Below are 20,708 nucleotides of genomic sequence, written 5' to 3' on the forward strand. Positions count from 1 at the left end.
GCTTTGATTACTCATGTTTATTCCAAATTACGTTTGGATTCTTTTACAAAGCAAGGTACCGCTAACAAAACATACAAGAGTGATTTAGTCAACAGTTTTAAGCATCAGTGTCGCTTTAGTACCAAGATCCGCACACCTTAGGCATTAAAACCATTCAAAAGTGACTATTTCCTCTCTATGTCTCCCAAGACAAACAGCCCAAGGATTACGACTTTCAATTTATTTTGTAGACAAACACACTGGGGTCTTAAACACCACATATCTTAAGTGGCAGTGAGATATTGAGAAGAACAACAGCTGCATGCTGTAAATACTGTCAAGCAGAACGTGGAGGAGGAAAGTCATCTATGATCCAGTTCTCAGTTTAAGATGTATGAAACTTGAAGCATCTTTAAGAGCCTCACCAAAATCACTGGGAACTGTATGCTGCACTAATGACTTGCCAGTAAGTTCACAGTCTTTGAGATGGTGGATTTTTCATGAAACTTCCACAGCCTGACGTAATTCTTCAAACAATGGTGCAAGCTCTTTCTCCAAACTGACAATCAGCCCTTTTAAGACAGAAAACGGCACAGTATAAAAACCAGTAAAATGCATAGCCACTGCCAAAGAGCCTAGAATTATCTCAAGGCCACTATCCTAGTAAATATCTCCTGCTAAATTTAAATCATATTCCCAAATTAACAGTCTTGCCCTGGATCCACCCTCTGCCACAATCACACAGTGCCTCACCCAGATCCTGCAGCTCCAAGGCCACGTGCCAACACTTCCATCTTTTACTGTTCCTCCTCCTCCCTCATTCACACTCATCTGAAATGCTGTTCTGCGTGCAGTTTTGGTCACCGCACTTGCGCAAGGATATTTTGGCCTTGGAGGGAGTGCAGAGGAGGTTCACTAGGCTGATACCTGAGATGAGGGGGTTGGACTATGAAGAGAGACTAAATAGACTGGGTCTGTACTCGTTGGAGTTTAGAAGGATGAGGGGGGATCTTTTAGAGACGTATAAGATAATGAAAGGGGTGGATAGGATAGAGGTAGAAAGATTCTTCCCGCTCAGAAAGGATAGCAGGACTAGAGGGTACAGCCTCAAGATAAGGGTGGGGGGGGGGTGCAGTTTAGAACGGAGTTGAGAAGGAACTTCTTCACTCAAAGGGTGGTGAATCTCTGGAATTCTCTGCCCATTGAAGTGGTGGAGGCTACCTCACTAAATATATTTAAGTCACAGGTAGATAGGTTTTTGATAGACAAGGGAATTAAGGGTTATGGGGAGAAAGCGGGAAAGTGGAACTGATCCACTTCAGATCAGCCATGATCTTATTGAATGGCAGGGCAGGCTTGAAGGGCTAGATGGCCTACTCCTGCTCCTATTTCTTATGTTCTGCTTTCACTGCACTAATTTAAAAGTGAAGTTTGTTTATTAGTCACAAATAAGGCTTACATTAACACTGCAATGAAGTTATGTGAAAATCCCATAGTTGCCACACTCTGCTACACTGAGGGGGAATTTTGCATGGCAAACACACCTAATCAGTGAATCTTGTGAAAGCACAGTAAGAAAAGGATTGCAAGAGATAGGCTGCTACAATATCCAAAGTTTTGGCAGTGAGACAATAACAGCAACAACCTGTATGTATATAGAAAATAACTGTAAGAGGCGGCCGCCACTCGGCCCTTCGAGCCTGCACCACCATTCAAGATGATCATGCACTTTCGTATTCCACTCCCGCTTTCTCTCCATACCCCTTGGTCCCTTTAGCCACAAGGACCACATCCAGCTCCCTCTGGAACATATCTAACAAACTGGCCCCAACTGCTTTCTGTGGTAGAGAATTCCACAGCTTCATAACTGAGTGAAGAAGTTTTTCCACATGGAGTCCCATATTAGGAGCCACTATTTGGTCTTTTTTATTAAAACAGATATTTCTACTCATGTAATACAAACTCCAAAAAGACCTCAACATATTCCTATCTTAAAAAGTTTTTTTTTAAAGATTACATTAAGAATCCAACCTTCACCTATTTTCTCCAGTGCAAAGTCAAACACATTGAGGCAGGTAATTATTACAGGAAGTGTCAATGCCTAAAATATTTTTTATTTCCTGAACTGTTCTCCCAACGTAACTAGCTGTGTGTTACCATCAGTAACATTAGACCAACTACCCAGTATTTTATAAATGTTACCTTCAGAAATAACGACGAATACAGTTTGCATGAAACTGGCCACAGAAGCGGAAGTCCAAAATAACTAATTTCAATGCCTATTTTAATCTTTGTTCAGGTTAGTTCTCCCTCAAATTATGCTGTTTAACTTTATATCTCATTACATTGACAACTCGACAGACTATAGACATGGAACTTCAGGAAGGAAGTTCCACAGAATCCTTAGTGCAGAAGGAGGCCATTCGCCCCACTGAGCCTGCACCGACCACAATACACCCAGGCCCTATTCCCATAACCCCACATATTTATTCTGCTAATCTCTTTTACACGAGGATCAATTTAGCAAGGCCAATCAACCTGATCCAAGCATCTTTGGACTGTGGGAGGAAACTGGAGCACACAGAGGAGACCCACACAGACATGGGGAAAACATGCAACAGACAGTGACCTGAGGCCGGAATTGAACCCAGATCCCTAACACTGAGAGGCAGCAGTGCTAACCACTATGCGGCCTTTCTGTAAAAGGAGCTTACAAAAATGTTTCCATCTATATACTAAGCCAATATAGTATAGGCCAAAATAGCCTTCTCTTACTACAGCTCATAGGAACACCTGTGTTTGTAACTGATTTCAGTTGCTTCAACTGTAAAAGACATTCTACCACAAACGACAGACTAAACCATCCTAATCTCAAGAGGGTGAAGGGAAAAAAAAAAATCAGCTTTGGTTCAGTTAGTAGCTCTCTCATCTGAGACAGAACATCATGGGGTTGAGTTCCACTAATGTTTTTCTTCTGTAATGGAATACTATAACCAAATACATGCACAGCATGTATTGCTTTAAATCAACAAAACCCAACTGCTTTTCTATTCAGACTGCTAACAGAGCAGGAGACAGAAATGTCTGGTGAAGAGTCTGAAATACTGGAACAATCCTTGCACTGGACTTGGCTTAATATACCAGTGTGGTAAGGTAATACGGAATCTTTTTCCCAACTGTTTTCATCATAATTACAGAGTTATATACTTTAACATGTACAATAAAGTACCTGTGTTGGCACTGCTGTTGGCTATGAAGCTAACTACCAACGGCAATCGATTAAACTGCACAACCTGAAAAACAGAAAAGGGCAATAATAAACAGGGGGAAATAAAAAATCACCAACAACAAACATTGTTCTGGTCAAAATTCAACCAAAAAAATAGTTCACGGAGATGACTGACCACCTCCACTGGTGTGTTCACAATGAAACAGAGCTCAGGATGCAGGATTAACAAACAGAGTACTGAGAACAGCATACACCTTATCAGTGTCACAAGTAGGCTTACATTAACTCTGCAATGAAGTTACTGCGAAAATCCCCTAATCGCCACACTCCAGTGCCTGTTTGGGTACAGTGAGGGAGAATTTAGCATGGCCAATCCACCTAAACAGCACATCTTTCAGACTGTGGGAGGAAACCAGAGCACCTGGAGAAAACCCACACAGACACAGGGAGACCATGCAGACTACACAGACATGGGCACAAACATGGGTCCCTTGTGCTGTGTGACATCAGTGCTAACCACCGTGCCGCCCCTACACTATTATGTGTTAGCTCAATGTTATTATAATTACATAGCACTTTCTTGAGACTTCCTCCTGATGCTCTGTAACTGTAAAGTTGAAAAGAAGAAACCTTTTTATTCAGGACTTCCATCTCGTTGTGGAGGCTTTGGATCAATCCATACCCAGCAACCTGCTTGGAAAACTCTACTGACATTTTGACAGCTCTGACATATTTCACTACAAAAATAATCCACAACATTCAAAAAGAAATAACATTCTAAATCTAACCAAAAAGTCAATTTTCTCCATAGAACATAGAACATTACAGCGCAGAACAGGCCCTTCGGCCCACGATGTTGCGCCGACCAGCTTTTTTAAAAAAAAACACTAACCCACTAATCTAAACCAATCCCATTTCGTCCATAAACCTATCCACAGATCTCTTAAACACCCCCAAACTAGGCGCATTTACAACTGCAGCTGGCAGGGCATTCCAGTCCCTCACCACCCTCTGGGTAAAGAACCTACCCCTGACATCAGTCCTATAACTACCCCCCCTTAATTTAAAGCCGTGCCCCCTCGTGCTAGCTTTCTCCATCCTAGGAAAAAGGCTATCACTATCCACCCTGTCTAAACCTCTAATCATCTTATATGTTTCAATAAGGTCCCCTCTTAGCCGCCTTCTTTCCAGCGAAAACAACCCCAAATCTCTCAGTCTCTCCTCATAGGATCTCCCCTCCATACCAGGCAACATCCTGGTAAACCTCCTCTGCACCCTCTCCAAAGCCTCTACATCCTTCCTGTAATGTGGGGACCAGAACTGCACACAATACTCCAAGTGCGGCCGCACCAGAGTTGTGTACAGTTGCATCATGACGCTGCGACTCCTAAATTCAATCCCCCTACCAATAAACGCCAAGACACCGTATGCCTTCTTAACAACCTTATCTACTTGATTCCCAACTTTCAGGGATCTATGTACACATACACCTAGATCCCTCTGCTCCTCCACACTATTCAAAGTCCTCCCATTAGCCCTATACTCAACACATCTGTTATTCCTACCGAAATGAATTACCTCACACTTCTCCACATTAAACTCCATCCGCCACCTCGCGGCCCAGCTCTGCAACCTTTCTAAGTCACCCTGCAAACTATGACACCCTTCCTCACAATCTACCACACCTCCGACTTTGGTGTCATCAGCAAACTTACTAATCCACCCAACTATACCCTCATTCAGATCATTAATAAAAATTACAAACAGCAGTGGCCCCAAAACAGATCCCTGAGGCACACCACTCGTAACCGAACTCCATGACGAATATTTACCATCAACCACCACCCTCTGTCTCCTATCTGCTAGCCAATTCCTGATCCAATTACCTAGATCACCCCCAATCCCATACATCTGCATTTTCTGCAGAAGCCTACCATGGTGAACCTTATCAAACGCCTTACTAAAATCCATATACACCACGTCAACTGCCTTACCCCTATCCACCTCTTTGGTCACTTTCTCAAAGAACTCGATAAGGTTAGTAAGGCACGACCTACCCGTTACAAAACCATGCTGACTGTCTCTAATCAATTCATTACTCTCCAAATAACTATAAATCCTGTCTCTAATAATCCTTTCCAAAACCTTACCCACCACAGAAGTAAGACTCACCGGTCTATAATTCCCAGGGAAGTCTCTGCTCCCCTTCTTAAACAATGGGACAACATTTGCTGTCCTCCAATCTTCCGGTACTATACCAGAGACCAACGACGACCTGAAGATCAGAGCCAGAGGCTCCGCAATCACCTCTCTTGCCTCCCAGAGAATCCTAGGGTAAATCCCATCCGGACCAGGGGACTTATCTATTTTCAAACTCTCTAGAATATCCAGCACATCCCCCGTATCAACTGCAATACTATCTATTTTACACCCCTGCACCCCAGTGTCCTCCTCAGCTACATTCATGTCCCCTTGTGTGAACACCAAAGAGAAATATTGGTTCAACGCCTCTCCAATCTCCTCCGGTTCCACACACAACTTCCCTCTACTGTCTGTAACTGGCCCTAATCTTGCCCTAACCAACCTTCTGTTCTTGACATACCTGTAAAACGCCTTAGGGTTCTCCTTAATCCTATCAGCCAAAGTCATCTCATGTCCTCTTTTAGCCCTTCTTAACTCCCTCTTCAACTCCCTCCTAGCCAATCTAAAACTTTCTAATGCACTACCTGAGCCCTCAAGCCTCATCCGAACATAAGCCTCCTTTTTCTTCCTAACCAACGAATCAACTTTTTTAGTGCACCACGGTTCCCTGGGCCTACCAAATCCTCCTTGCCTGAAAGGGACATACCTATCACAGACCCGCAGTAGCTGCTCCTTGAAAAATCTCCACATCTCGGACGTTCCCAGTCCCTGTAATCTCCTAGTCCAACCAATGCTTCCTAATTCTCTCCTAATAGCCTCATAATTACCCTTCCCCCCCAGCTGAAACTACTGACCCGAGGTTCATGCCTATCCCTTTCCATCACTAAGGTGAACGTAATCGAATTGTGGTCACTATCCCCAAAATGCACACCAACTTCCAAGTCTAGCACCTGGTCTGGCTCATTACCCAGCACCAAATCCAATATAGCCTCACCTCTAGTCGGCCTATCTACATACTGAGTCAAAAAACCTTCCTGCACACTTTGAACAAAAACTGACCCCTCTAACGAGCTAGAGCTATAGCAATTCCAATCAACATGAGTAAAGTTAAAGTCCCCCATAACAATTACCCTATTACTTTCACTCCTAACAAGGATCGTCTCCGCAATCCTTTCCTCAACCTCTCTAGAACTTTTTGGAGGTCTATAAAAGACTCCCAACAGGGTGACCTCTCCTCTCCTATTTCTAATCTCCGCCCATACTACCTCAACAGACAAGTCCTCATCAAAGTTCCTCTCTGACACTGTGATACAGCCCTTGACCAATAATGCTACCCCACCCCCCCTTCTACCTCCTTCTCTACTCCGACTAAAGCATTTGTACCCCGGGACCTGCAACATCCATTCCTGACCCTGCTCTATCCAAGTCTCTGAAATGGCCACAACATCAAAGTCCCAGGTACTGGTCCACGCTGCAAGTTCATCCACTTTATTGCGAATACTCCTCGCATTAAAGTATACGCATTTCAAACCCTGCTCCGCCCCACCCCCACAATCCCCATCTCCCAATGTTAACTGATTCTTCAAAACGTTCCAGAGCTCACATCCCCAGCAGTTCTTCCTTGGGTCATACTATGCCTACCAAGTTTCTTAAAATCAATCTGTTTGTTTTTGATATATATACTGTTTAATAAACAGGGTCAGAAATATTACCGCTGCCCCCTTTTAGTGGCAGTGGCTAACTATACCAGGAGGAGTGGTTGAACATTAAAACATAACAGTAATCTGATTAAAATGAGTAGGTCTTAACCAAATAGTACAAATTTATCACAGCTTGGTATGGCACCTGCTCTGTCGAAGGCTGCAATAAACTATAAAGGGTCGCGAACGAAGTCCACTCCATCACTCAAACCAGCCCCTCATGAACTGACACTGTATACACTTCCCATTGCCTTGGAAAAGCACCCAGCATAATTAAGGGCCCCACACACCCCAGACAGACATTCTCTCTTCAACCTGCTTCCGTCGAGAAAAAGATACAAAAGTCTGAGGTCACGCACCAACCGACTTAACAGCAGCCTCTTTCCTGCTGCCATCAGACTTTTGAATGGACCTACCTCGCACTAAGTTGATGTCTCTACATCCTAGCTATGACTATAACACAACATTCTGCACTCTCTCCTTTATGAATGGTATGCTTTGTCTGTATAGCACACAAGAAATAATACTTTTCACTGTATACACGTGACAATAATAAATCAAATCCTTGCATCAACAACCTATTTCCCTGATAGATGATGGTACAGTTTTTGACAATGGGTGGGGGTGGATTACTCTGAGGATGGATCCCACTGTGGGTCAACAGTATAATAGTAGCATGCTGTTCCACTGCCCAACACAGATGGCAGTCAAGAGCAGGTTTGTTGGCATACACAAGTTCCCCTCAACAAGTTAGGTGCTAGAAACAACTTAAAATGGAAATACATATCCCTGACCCTCCTAGAGGAATCCAGATTAAATATACATGATAGCTCTGCAAATAAGAGGGATGGCTGATGATACAAGACAGAAAATGGAAACACGTTACTATCCGATTCCAAATGTACACATGACCCAACCATCCTGATCTGGGATTGTGCAAACATGATGTGGAGATGCCAGCATTGGACTGGGATCTGCACAGTAAGAAGTCTCAGAACATTAGGTTAAAGGCCAACAAGTTTATCTGGAGTAATGAGCTTTCAGAGCGCCGCTTCTTCCTCAGCCACTCACTGATTAAAGAGAAGTGTCTGAAAGCTTGTGATTGCAAATAAGCCTGTTGGACTTTAACCTGGTGTTGTGAGACTTCTCACAAGGACTATGTGACAATATTGTGCCAATTTGGAATCCCCAGTGAATATTGTGGTGTACATCAGCCAGTGTACTTAAAAAAATCTAAGAAAGTGCACCATGTTCATTAGAGCATGCCTTCAAAACCTGACACGTTTAAATGCAATTTTGATTTAAAAAATAAAAACACCCTTTCATGGGATGTGAGCATCACTGGCAAAGCCAGCATTTATTGCCCATCCCTAATTGCCCTTAAACTGAGTACTTTGCTAGACCATTTCTGAGGGCAGCTAAGAGTCAACCACGTTGCTGTGGCTCTGGAGTCACATGTGGGCCAGATCAGATAAGGATGGCAGATTTCCTTTCCTAAAGGACATTAGTGAACCACATGGGTTTTTCCAACAATCGATGATAGTTTTGTGATCGCCATTACTGAGACTAACTTTATATTCCAGATTTTATTAATTCATTTTAATTTTCATCAGCTGCCACGGTGGGAATTGAACTCTTGTCCCAGATGTTAGCCTGGATCTTTGAATTACTAATCTAATGACATGACAATATACCACCATCTCCTCATAAAAAAAATACTTGTATAGAAAATGCACTTAATGGGGTGGGGGGAGGAGAGTGCATATTAATTATGAGTAACACCTTCATTAGCGTTACAGGAGCATAGTGGTTAGCACTGCTGTTTCACAGTGCCAGGGACCTGGGTTTGATTCCTGGCTTGGGTCACTGTCTGTGTTTTCCCCGTGTCTGCATCGGCTTCCTCCCACACTCAAAGTGGGAGATGCTGGTTAGGTTCATTGACCATGCTAAATTCTCCCTCAGGTGTACCTGAACAGGTGCTGAAGTGTGGCGACTAGGGGATTTTCACAGTAGCTTCACTGCAGTGTTAATGTAAGCCTACTTGTGACACTAATAAACGAACTTTAAATTTATTAAATATAAACGATTCAATTAAAAGAATCACCTGGTATGTATTGTAATAGCAAATGATGCTCTTATTCTTCGAAAGTCCCAGCTTGCTTCCTTGATCTGTTGCTAGCGCAAAGGTAGAGAGGAATCCAGGCCTCAGGGCATGTTCTGGTGCATTATCATTTGCAACTGAAGGAAGATAACCCATAGGAGCAATTAAATTCTACTGGTCCACTGGCATCAGTGTAGCAAGCTACTGCAGAAAAGCACGTTAACAAAATATCCCACCAAAACAGGGAGAACCCATCACAGTTCACGAATTCTGACTGGGTAGGGGGAGTGGAATCAATGATTCATAGGATGCCAAAGGAATATCGGAGAAGGCTGTCCGGCCTGCTGTGCCCATGCTGATCCTCAGCAAGTCCAATTACTTTGTCCCACTCTTGCATTTTTCCCCATAGCTCTGCAAATCTCTTCAGAGAATTATCCTATTCTTTTTTGAAACCTCAATTGAATCCACCTCCACAATAGAGATCATTGACCTAAAATGGATATAAAACTGCCAGCCCACAAAACAGAACAGTGGTATCAATTTGGATAGATTGGTAGTACTTATTTTCTTTTTCTGCAGCCCAAGCTTCTGGATTTGTGCTTCATTACGGATTTGAACAATTTCTGCTATCATTCAAGTACAAAGATGTGCAGGATAGGTTGATTGGCCATGCTAAATTGACCCTAGTGTCTGGGGGATTAGTGGGGTAAGTACGTGGTTATGGAGATACGGCCTGGATGGGATTGTGATCGGTACAGACTCGATGGGCTGAATGGTCTTCTTCTGCATTATTGGGATTCTATAATACTGACGAGAGATACTACTTTTTCACGTGGGATGTTAAACAGCTGGCTGCTTTCAAATGGATGTGGCGTATATGGATTTTCAAAAGGCATGTTATTCAATGTCAAACAACAGACTTGAGCAAAATTCCAACTTATGGAGTAAAAGGGAAAGTAGGCACTGCGATAAGAGATTGGCCGAGTGACAGGAAACAGAAAATAGTGAGTTTGGAGGAAGGTTTGTAGTGGAGTTCCCCAAGAATCCGCATGGGGAGCCTTGCTCTTCCTGATATATGCTATAGTGTTCAGGGCATGATTTCGAAATTTGCAGATGGTGTGAAGATTGGACACATTGTCAACTGTGATAAGGATAATCTTGAGCTTCAAATGGACTGAGCTGGGTTGGTGGATTGGGCAGGTAAGTGGCAGATGAAATTCAATGCAGAGAAGTATGAGGTGATATATTCTAGCAGGATGAATGAGGAGAGACCGTATAAAATAAAGGGAGAATCTCTAAATGAGGTGCAGGAACAAAGGGACCAAAATGTACATGTACATAATTCATTGAGGGTGGCAGGACATGTTGGGAGAACAATTAATAAAGTGTATGGTATCTTGGATTTTATTAATAGGGGCGTTGAGTACAAGAGTAAGGTTAGGTTGAACTTGTATAAGACACCAGCTAGCCTCATGTGGAGCATCGATTTTGGGCACCATATTTGATGAAGGGTGTGAAGGCATTGGAGAGGGTGCAGAGGAGATTCACAAGAATGATCCCTAGGATAAGGACAGATTGGAGAGGTTGACGATGTTTTCCTTGGAGAAGGGAAGGCGAAAGGAGACTTGATTGAGGTATTCAAGATCGTGAGGGATATGGATAGGATAAATAGTAAGAAACTGTTCCCACTCAAGACAGTATCAAGAACTAGACGGCTTAGCTTCAAAAGTAAAAAGTGATTTGAGGAAAAATGGTTTCAGGTGGGTTCAAGCAAGCTATTCAAAAGGGATTTGGATTGCTATTTGAAAAGAGAATGTGCAAGGTTATGGGGATAAAGCAGGGGAGTAGGAGTAGGTAGAATGCATTTTCAGAGAGCCAGTGCAGACTCAAAGGGCCAAATGGCCTGCTTCTGCACTACAAAGATTTTGAGATTCTGTGACAACATTTCACTATTATTGGAAGAGGAGCAGGGAACTCTTCCCAGCTTCTGTCCATCAATTCTCCTCCAACCAACAATGCAACAGAACACGGCATTTAGTTGCACACACTCAAGTGCTGTTTGTACTTGAGAGTATTTGCCTTTACAATATGACTATGTTAAAGTAATTCATTGGTTGTGAAGCACCAAGGAAATGACAGACTATATAAATGCATTTATATACATGTATTTTGTGCCCCCTACCAGGGTTAAATTTCACTCCCCCCCCCCCCTCAATGTTTGAGCAAATTAAGAAACTGTTCACTGCTGTAATTAATGTTATGAGGTCAGGATAAAATAAAGTACAATAATTTTCAACCTGCATTGTCCAATTTGAAATTGCTTGGACACAGCAATAGCCAAATACACAAGGAGTTAATCTAAACTGGAAGCAGAATGCAATTACTGATCCAGTTATGAGAGAACATAGGGGCAGTTTTAATGAGTAGCTATAAATTACCTTTAATCACAGGCACGCCATCTCTGTCAGATACTACAATGGCATGAAGGCCCTCGACACTGTAAAACAATACAGTTATTTATACTCCATCTTTACATAAGAAGAGTTTTATTAACTGAAAAATTATAATGAAAATCTCAGAGCTGAGAAATCAGTGGTCATAGCGATGGTGAGTATTAACAAACACCAATTTTAAATATTTTAACATTCTGCTCAGGCTCCTGCAGCTGCTTGAAAATCAGCAACATCCACAGCACATTAGTGGGACTCAAGTACTTTGTGCAGTTAACCTCCAGTGCAATTGTTCAGACTTCTTCACTATCACTCTGTGAAAATGTCATGCAATTTCTTATTTCTTACAACAGATGTGCATATGAAAAAAAAACATATTTAAACCCTGTGTATTAAATATAATTTTACATCTAAAACACCTGTGCAGGATTAGCCACAGGATTCAAGTCAGCGATGAAACAGCCATTAGGATGGCACAGTGGTTAGCACTGCTGCCTCACAGCGCCAGTGACCTGGGTTCAATTCCCAGCTTGGGTCACTGACTGTGGAGTTGCATGTTCTCCCTGTGTCTGCTTGGGTTTTCTCCCACATTCTGAAAGATGTGCTGGTTAGGTGCATTGACTCCAACAGGCACTGGAATGTGGTGACAACAGGAATTTCACAGAAACTACATTAGTGTTATTGGAAGCCTTACTTGTGACTAATAAATAAACTTTAACTTTATCAAATTATATCCATTTCTTATAAATTAAATGTTTAAACATTAACAGCCATCACTCCATCCTCTGCTCACTATAGAAGATCCCAAATTAAAAACTGTAGTACAGCTAGTACAGAATTCCTATATTTTTTAATGCAATAACTACAAAACCAATTAATGTTGCTCTAATTAAATGGTATTGGATTTGTCCAAGGTTTGTCCACATTAAAGTACTGTCACTTTCAAAGCCATTCTCTGACTGATCAAAATGCTTACTTTTGTTTGCACTAACAAAATTAAACAGAACACGTGCTTTGACCGCAGAGAATAAGTTTATTCAACAAACTGACCTCACCAAATATTGGCACTTAAGATTGCCAATCGTGTGATTTGATTCACATTTTGGATCAGTGTCAGACATGTATCCTCCATTTAGGAATTTTACTTTAAAAGTGAACTTTGCAGAAGGTTTGACAACAAGAGAGCATGCGGAACACTAATACCAACATAATATCTTTAGTTACTGAAAAAAAAGAGTTTGAAGCGTTCTGATCTTGCACTCATCAGGTGTGATATGCAAGAACGACTGTAAACGGAACAATTTATACTGCATGAAAAGAGAACGTTGATTGGTTGGCATGTGGACTCTGATTGGTAGAGGCATCGCCATGGAAAATGCACCAGGCAACAGTTAACTACCAAGCTTTTGTTTAAATTCAAACAAATTGACTGATTGGTCAAGACATCGCCATGGGAACAAACCATTGAAAAGCTGACCCCCAAGATTTATTTAATTGAAAGTTTGAATATGATCATTCTGTCTGCAAAGAACAGGGTCCTATTTTTGAATATACGTAGATTTAAGCATGTGTTAAGGTGAGCCACACTAAGCCCAACTGATTATCTTAAATTGATTGTTAGTGTAATTCTTAGTACAATCAGGATTGCTATCTAATAGCAAAAGCACATGTGGTCTTGTAAGCAGTCTAGTTGTGTATAGCCCACATTCTGCCTGTTGTGAACAGGAAAAGGAACATACTGTCTGATATGACCCACCAGTCATTGAGGCTTATGACAGCTGACTCAAATGAATAATGCGGAATATGAAATTCATACTCCACATTACTCATTTGTGCAAGAGGCAGAACATCTTCTAGGCTCGATGACAGCATCTTGTTAGTGGTGAAGACAACTTGTGTTGTTACTGCATAGTAACAGTGTGAAACAGTGAGCTTCACCTACTGCTCATATTTTTAGACACCTTAGCCTTGATAGGCTTAGGCCTGTTCATGACTTTGCACGATATCAGTAAGCAATGATCTGATCAGAGTAACCATTATCTCGCAGGATGGCTTTGAGTTTCTATTTCAGCATCAAGCTCTCATCTGAGCAAGTGATAGGACCCTATTTACAAGGTTGCCAATAAGGCCAACCTTGTAGTGAATGGAGCTGTAGGAGTCCCGATATTATGTACGTTGACCAGTGAAGGTCTGTTTGCAGTAGACTATAGTACAACTTTTTTTCAGCAATACTTTATCATACAAAACAACAATTTCTAAGAATTATTTTATATTTAGGATTTCATTTTAAAACAGTTTTGAAGAATCCATCAGACCAGGCCATAACTACAGATGGGTGGCACGGTGGTTAGCACTGTTGCGTCACAGGGACCCGGGTTCGTTTTCCGGTTTGGATCACTGTGTGTGGAGTCTGCACATTCACTCCATGCTTGCATGAGTTTCTACTGGACAGTCCAGAGCTTGCTTGCTCGCTCTCCTTCCACCACATGCACCCCCCCTCCCCAAAAGCCCACCCCAGGTTAGGTGGATTGGCTATGCTAAATTGCCCTTTAGCGTCAAGAAGACTACTAGAGTAAGTGCACAGGGATATGGGGATAGGGCCTTTGTGGGATTGTGGTCAGTGCAGACTCGATGAGCCAAATGACCTCCTTCTGCACCGTAGGATTCTATGATTGCCAACTAACCAGTTTAAATTTCCAGAGGTGTTTTGATTGTTGGCACACAAGATAGTTTCAGCTTGTTTTAATCTTCTAATAGGCATATCTCTCCAACTGGAAACCAAATCTATATCTTTGTTATCAAAACGACTCTCTTGAATGCTAAGCTGAAATACATCAGCTGTAAAATCAAGAATGAAGGTCAAAGAGTAATGGTCCTTTTGCTGAGCTTATAAAGCAAGATTATTGTTAAGCAAAACAGGAAAGACCTGGGAGAGCTAATCGTCCTGTGACCAAATCCTGCACCTGCAAGATGAGGTGTCCAACAGCCTTTCCTCATGATGTATGGTATCTGAGTATTATTTAGGGTAATTATTACTGGCACAGAGAAAACACGTCCAAACTAGTATCTCTAACAGTGTTAGTAAACAGTTGGCACTTGAAAATGGAACAAAAGTTCTCACATGTTATAGATTTGAGTTGGGGGGGACAATGAGGAAATTGCCACCTCAAGCTCCTAAAAAACCCAGAGAACTGCTTTAAGACTATTGGTGAAACCCTCAGATACCCACCATGTTACACAAGCTTGAATTTATATTTAAATTTATCTTCAATAAATTTGAATATAAATTGACAAGATGAGAAATCGACTTCAGGAGTAAAAGAGAAAACAAATTTAGAATCTAATAAAAAAGTGGAAAGAAAGACAACAATTAAAAAATATTAAAGTCTTATTAATATGACAGAATTAATAATATGCATTTAGGAAGTAGCTAAAGTATTAGTCAATCGAAATTAACTAAAGAAAAGTCAGAGACGGAAACCAATCAGGGGAGGCACAATCGATTTATATTCTTACCTAGGCAACTGTTTGTAAAGGTATCTCTTCAGGTCCTGTATAAAAGGAAAACATTTATACATTTTAACTGCACTATTCTAACACCGTATACTGTGAACCTTCAATCTGAAACTATAAGTTTAAACCTCTCATTGCTCCAGTCAGTTACAGAACTACCCTGGATTTGTTTCAAAGAACCAATTAAAAACATGTTAAACCAGCAGCCAACATCCAAAATCAATTCAGCCTGGGGTTTTCAATTAGTTCAACTATTTAACTCACAGGAATCATACATGAAGTTAAAGTTAAAAGTTTATTTATTAGTCACAAGTAACAGTGCAATGAAGTTACTGTGAAATTCCCCTAGTCGCCACATTCTGACGCCTCTTTGGATCAATGCACACTAACCAACACATCTTTCGGACTGTAGGAGGAAACACACGCAGACATGGGGAGGACGTGGAAACTCCATACAGATGACAACCCTAGCCGGGAAATGAACATGGATTCCTGGCGCTGAGAGTGCTAACCACTGTGCCGCCCCATATTCCTCAGTGAGATCCAGTATATGCTAGAATAATATACCCTCCCCTATGTTTGCAGTTCTGAGTTTCAAACGAGAGGGTGAATAAGGATAAAACGGTGGGGGGGGAGGAAGGGGAAATAAAAGGCAACGGCTCAAGTCTGCCCAATGTTTAGCCAGACTAAATCAAGGCTCATTAGACAGCAGGCAAGCAATCCAGCAGAGAGTCACAAGGAGGAGTTAAGAGAGGGGCGAAGAGAAAGGAGCCATAACCACTGAAAATCTTTAGATGTGCAGAAAATATATAAATATTTTGCACCACTGATATCAGGTTTAGGGAGTTCTCTAACTATAAATAAAAAACGGTTCAAACTAGACTTGGACAGAACAGTGCAAGATTCACATGTCCAGAATTAGAAAAAGAAGCAAAAGAATCTACCATGTCACACCACATTGTTAGATGAAGTGCTGCTTGCATCAACAATGGCTTACAGAAGTGGCAACATCTTCACTGTGTTGCCCAGCTGGGTTAACAGCTCATTTAATAATTGTTGGAACCCAAGGTATATCATGGTGCTTTAAAAAGCAGACTCTTTCCAAATGCATTTTAAACTTATTACAATCTTGACAGCCGAGCAAATTACTGACACATTTCCTTTAGCAATCAGGAAAATAATACTTACATCTGCCATTTTCCTTTACAGTTTCACAACCAGGCAAAACCCAATTCTGAAAGAAAAATTGTAAAATACTTTCTTTAAATGCATGACTTTATTTTTGAATACTTAATAGAATACAAACTAAGTTATGGTATAACGAATTATCACATGTAACCTCTGCTATATTAGAGCAACAGAGAAATTTAAGATTTTTAAAATCAGTGGCATTTTTGTTTTACTTTTCTGGTTTCCTTATTTAAGGAAGGATATCATTGCATTTGAAGCAATGAAAGGAAGGTTCATACAACTGATAAGTGGGATTGGACAGTGGAGCAGAGGGAGATGTTTGCGCAGGTAAAGCCTGTATATGCATTGGAGTTTATAGGAAATGATGGACAATCTTAGAATTATAGAATCCCTACAGTGCGGAAGGAGGCCACATTCGGTCCATCGTGTTTGCACCGGCCACAATCCCACTCAGGCCCTATCCCCGTAGCCCCATGTATTTAACCTACTAATCCCCCTGACGCTAAGGGGCAATTTACCATGACTAATCCACTTAACCTGTACATATTTGGACTGTGGGGGGAAACCAAAGCACCAGGAAGAAACACATGCAGTCACAGGAAGAACATGCAAACTCCATACGGATCCCCCAAGGCTGGAATTGAGCTCAGGTTTGTGGCGCTGAGATGCAACAATGCTAATCACTGTGCTACCGTGCCTCCCATCTCTTACTGAGACAAGTGCCAAGGTGGATGCTGAGAAGATCTTCCTCTTATGGGGGAGACTAAAACTAGGAGACAAATTAAAAATAAGGAGTTTCCTATTTAAGATAGAGATGAGAAGTTTTTTATTCTCTTGGAGGGCCAGTAATCTATGGAATTCTCTCCCCCAGAGAATAGCAGAGGCTGAATCACTGAGTTAGATACACTCTTGACTGACAAGGGAGTCAAATGGTATGGGGTTAGACAGGAAGTTAGAGGCACAATCAGATCGGCCATGATCTTATCTAACGGCAGAGTGAAGGGCTGAATGGCCTATTCTTGCCCTTCATCAGGTGAGTGATGGAGTCACTTGATGAAGAAGCAGCGCTCCGAAAGCTCATGCTACCAAATAAACCTGTTGGATTTTAACCTGGTGTTGACAGACTACTTACTGTGCCCATCCCAGTGCAATGCCGTCAACTCCACATCAATAATAAATCAAATCAATGGTTTGATGCATCATCTTTTCTTCCCAGCAACACATTCAGCCACAATTTCATTTAAATCACACCAGTCCCATGTCCTTCTGGAATCTGTTGCTGTTCTTTTCAATATTTGAGTTTAAGGTAGTTGGCACAACTGACAGTTATGTCCTTTATATCAAAGTCCAGCTCATTAATACTTAAATCAAAATGGCTCACAACAGACAACACCTGGAACCGAAAACTATAGCTGTTGAAATTGGAGGAAAAGCTACTGCTTCGAATCCTCTTGGGGAGGAGAGTACCATCATTCAGGGGGCTGAACAAAAAGACTAGGGTGAAAGCAACGCATTTCAGAAAACTTCTTTGGTGAACAGATCAATAACAAGGGTTCAGAAGATTTAAAATGGTTGGTGAGAGGTGGGATAGAGTCATACAGCAAACAGTCTGTTCAGCCCATTGTGTCTGCACCATTATCCAGCACTACCTCTGCAGCCTTGCAGGCTATGATGTTTCAAGTGCCTCTACCATCTTTTCAGGCGCCAAGTTCCAGATTCTCCTCCCACTCTGGGTGAAAACATTCTTCCTCAAATTCCCTCAATCCCCTGCTCCTTACCTTAAACCTATGCCCCCTGGTTATTGACCCTTTTACTAAGGGGGACACTACCTTTCCTACGTCCCTCATAATTTTGTACATCACAACCAGATCCCTCCCTCAGCCTTCTCTGCTCTAAAGAAAACAGCCCCACTCTAATCAGCCTCTCTTCATTACTGAAACGCTCCAGCTCAGGCAGCATCCTGGTGAATCTGCTCTGCATCCTCTCCAGTGCAATCACATTCTTCCTATAGTGTGGCAACCACAGCATCAAGCACTACTTCAGCTGTGACCAAATGAGCATTTTATACAGCTCCATCATAACTTCTCTGCTCTTATATTCTATGCCTATAAAGATAAGTATCACATATCTTCTCAACCACCTTATCTACCTGTTCTGTTGCCTTCTGTGATCTATGGACATGCACCCAAGGTCCCTCCGTACTGCCTAACGTCATTGTGTATCCCCTTGCCTTGTTAATCCTCCAAAATGCATCACCTCACATGTTTCTGGGCTAAATGCCATCTGCCACTGTTCTGCCCATTGTCCTATCATTCTATAATCTAAGGCTTTCCTCTTTGCTATTTATCACACCACCAATTTTTGTGGAGTCTGTAAACTGACTGATCATACCAGCATATTCATACCTAGATCATTAATGTACACCACAAACAGCAAGGGACTCGGCACCAATTCTTGTGGAACACCACTGGACATGGGCTTCTAATCACAAAAACAATCTTTGACCATCACACTCTACCTCCTGCCACTCTGTTAATTTTAGGCCCAATTTGACAAGTGACCCTGGACCCCATGGGCTCTTACCTTCTTGATCAGTCTCCCATGCAGAACCTGGTCAAATGCCTTACTGAGATCCATGGAGACTACATCAACTGCATTGGCCTCATCTACACACCAGGTCACTTTCTTGAAAAATTCAACCCAAGTTGTTAGACATGATCCCCACTGAGAAAGCCAAACTGATTTTCCCTGATTAATCCTTGCCTCTCTAAGTGGAGATTTAGCCTGTCCAGAATTTTTTCCAATAATTACCTAACCACTGATGTTGGACTATCTGGTCTGCAATTACCTGGTTTAACCCTACTTCTGGAAAAGGGTTTTCATCTGGCGAGTTCTGACACCTACAGCACACTACTGAAAGATTGCTGGAAGTTGACTGAATAGTTTAAAGAAATATTTTCACTTTATAGCACTTTCATGACCTCAGGATGTTCCAAAGCACTTCACAGTGAAGTACTTTTGAAGTGTAGCCACTGCTGTAATGTACAAGTCATACAATGGTTACAGCGCAGGCAGACATTTGATCTGTCACATCTACATAGAAACAGAGCTAGCCCCAACCCTAATCCTCTTTCAATAATTCTAAGTTGCTTCTCTTCAGATTATTCAATTCACTCCAACAACCATGATTGAATCTCCCCGTCACACTTTCAGGATCACCAACAACCTATCCTCGTCTCTCCACAGTACACAATAGTTAAGAGAGCCCACCATGCCTTTACTTTCTCAGAAGACTAACAAAATTCTGCATGTCTGCCGCAACCCTCACTCAGTTTTACAGATGCACCATAGAAAACATTCTTTCTGGTTGTATCACAGTTTGGTTTGGCTCCTGCTCTGCCCAAGATGGCAAGAAAAAAGTCATGAATGTAGCCCAATCCATCACACAAACCAGCCTCCCATCCACTGATTCTGTCTACACTTCCTGCTGCCTCAGCAAAGCAGCCAGTATAATTAAGGACCCCACGTAACCCAGACATTCTCTTTTGCACCTTCTTCCGTCAAGAAAACGATACAAAAGTCTGAGGTCACATACCAATCAACTCAAGAACAGCTTCTTCCCTGAAAAGACCTACCTCGCATTAAGTTGACCTTTCTCTAAACCCTAGTTATGACTGAAACACTACATTCTGCACCCTTTCATTTCCTTCCCCTCTACGTACTCTATGAACAGTATACTTTATATAGCGCACAAGAAACACTACTTTTCACCGTCTCCCAATACACGTAACAATAATAAATTAAAATGCATCCCAATCCTAACCCAATACAGCCTAACAGGGTTGTCGTTGTAACGGTTTGTGCACAGTGAGCTGACACTCAGTCTGAGGGACTGATACTGGGGATGGACTGCTGCCTGATCCAACAGGCAGCTCCGCTGACAGTGCGGCACTCCCACACTGAACCCTCCAGCGCACGTCAGCTGACAGCCCGCCCGTCACGTGTCACCTAGTCAGCTGACCGCCCCGCTTACCCCGGAAACTACCCCCCCCCAAACCCGAGAGAAGCTTCTGGAAGCTCCCGGCTGGGTTCAATCCCGGGCCATGGGCCGCACTTAGAGATATTTCCCCATCTGCTTCCTGGCGTTTCTGGAGCTTTCCGTGTCCGGGGCTCCGGCCGGACCGGCACAGGGCTAGGGCTGGGGCTGGGGCTAGGTCCCGGTGCAAGGCCCAGGCCCAGGTCCCGGTCCCAATCCCGGACCGGGGGCAGCAGCGCCGTTTTTACCTCAGGGACAGTCCGGGAGCCGCTCGAGCACCGCGGGGGGCGGGTCCAGGCTGGGAATGACATCCAGGGCGGGGCTATCCTGCGCGGTGTCGTACCTCGGGCGGGACCATCCTGTGCGA

The 20,708-nt window shown here is 42.5% G+C and overlaps 1 protein-coding gene across 1 annotated transcript; it reads right to left on the reverse strand.

Moving 5' to 3' along the window:
• Window positions 1–2: 2 nt before the first annotated feature.
• On the reverse strand, window positions 3–20,708 carry lamtor3 (late endosomal/lysosomal adaptor, MAPK and MTOR activator 3). Its single transcript, XM_080195851.1, has 7 exons — window positions 20,590–20,708; window positions 16,303–16,348; window positions 15,118–15,152; window positions 11,590–11,648; window positions 9,155–9,288; window positions 3,209–3,272; window positions 3–551 (listed from the first exon to the last, which is right to left on the reverse strand). The coding sequence occupies exons 2-7, from the start codon at window positions 16,309–16,311 to the stop codon at window positions 478–480; spliced, it is 375 nt and encodes a 124-aa protein (XP_080051977.1). The 5' UTR covers window positions 16,312–16,348; window positions 20,590–20,708; the 3' UTR covers window positions 3–477.

This window comes from Carcharhinus amblyrhynchos, chromosome 1 (genome assembly GCF_965287045.1).
Source record: "Carcharhinus amblyrhynchos chromosome 1, sCarAmb.v2.hapA, whole genome shotgun sequence".
In the NCBI taxonomy this organism is placed as follows: domain Eukaryota; kingdom Metazoa; phylum Chordata; class Chondrichthyes; order Carcharhiniformes; family Carcharhinidae; genus Carcharhinus; species Carcharhinus amblyrhynchos.

Coding starts and splice junctions, on each gene's coding strand:
- lamtor3 (XM_080195851.1), bottom strand. Junction 11,649..15,117: donor CTTTACAAACAGTTGCCTAG/GTAAGAATATAA, acceptor ATTGTTTTACAG/TGTCGAGGGCCTTCATGCCA. Junction 552..3,208: donor CAACAGCAGTGCCAACACAG/GTACTTTATTGT, acceptor CTGTCTTAAAAG/GGCTGATTGTCAGTTTGGAG.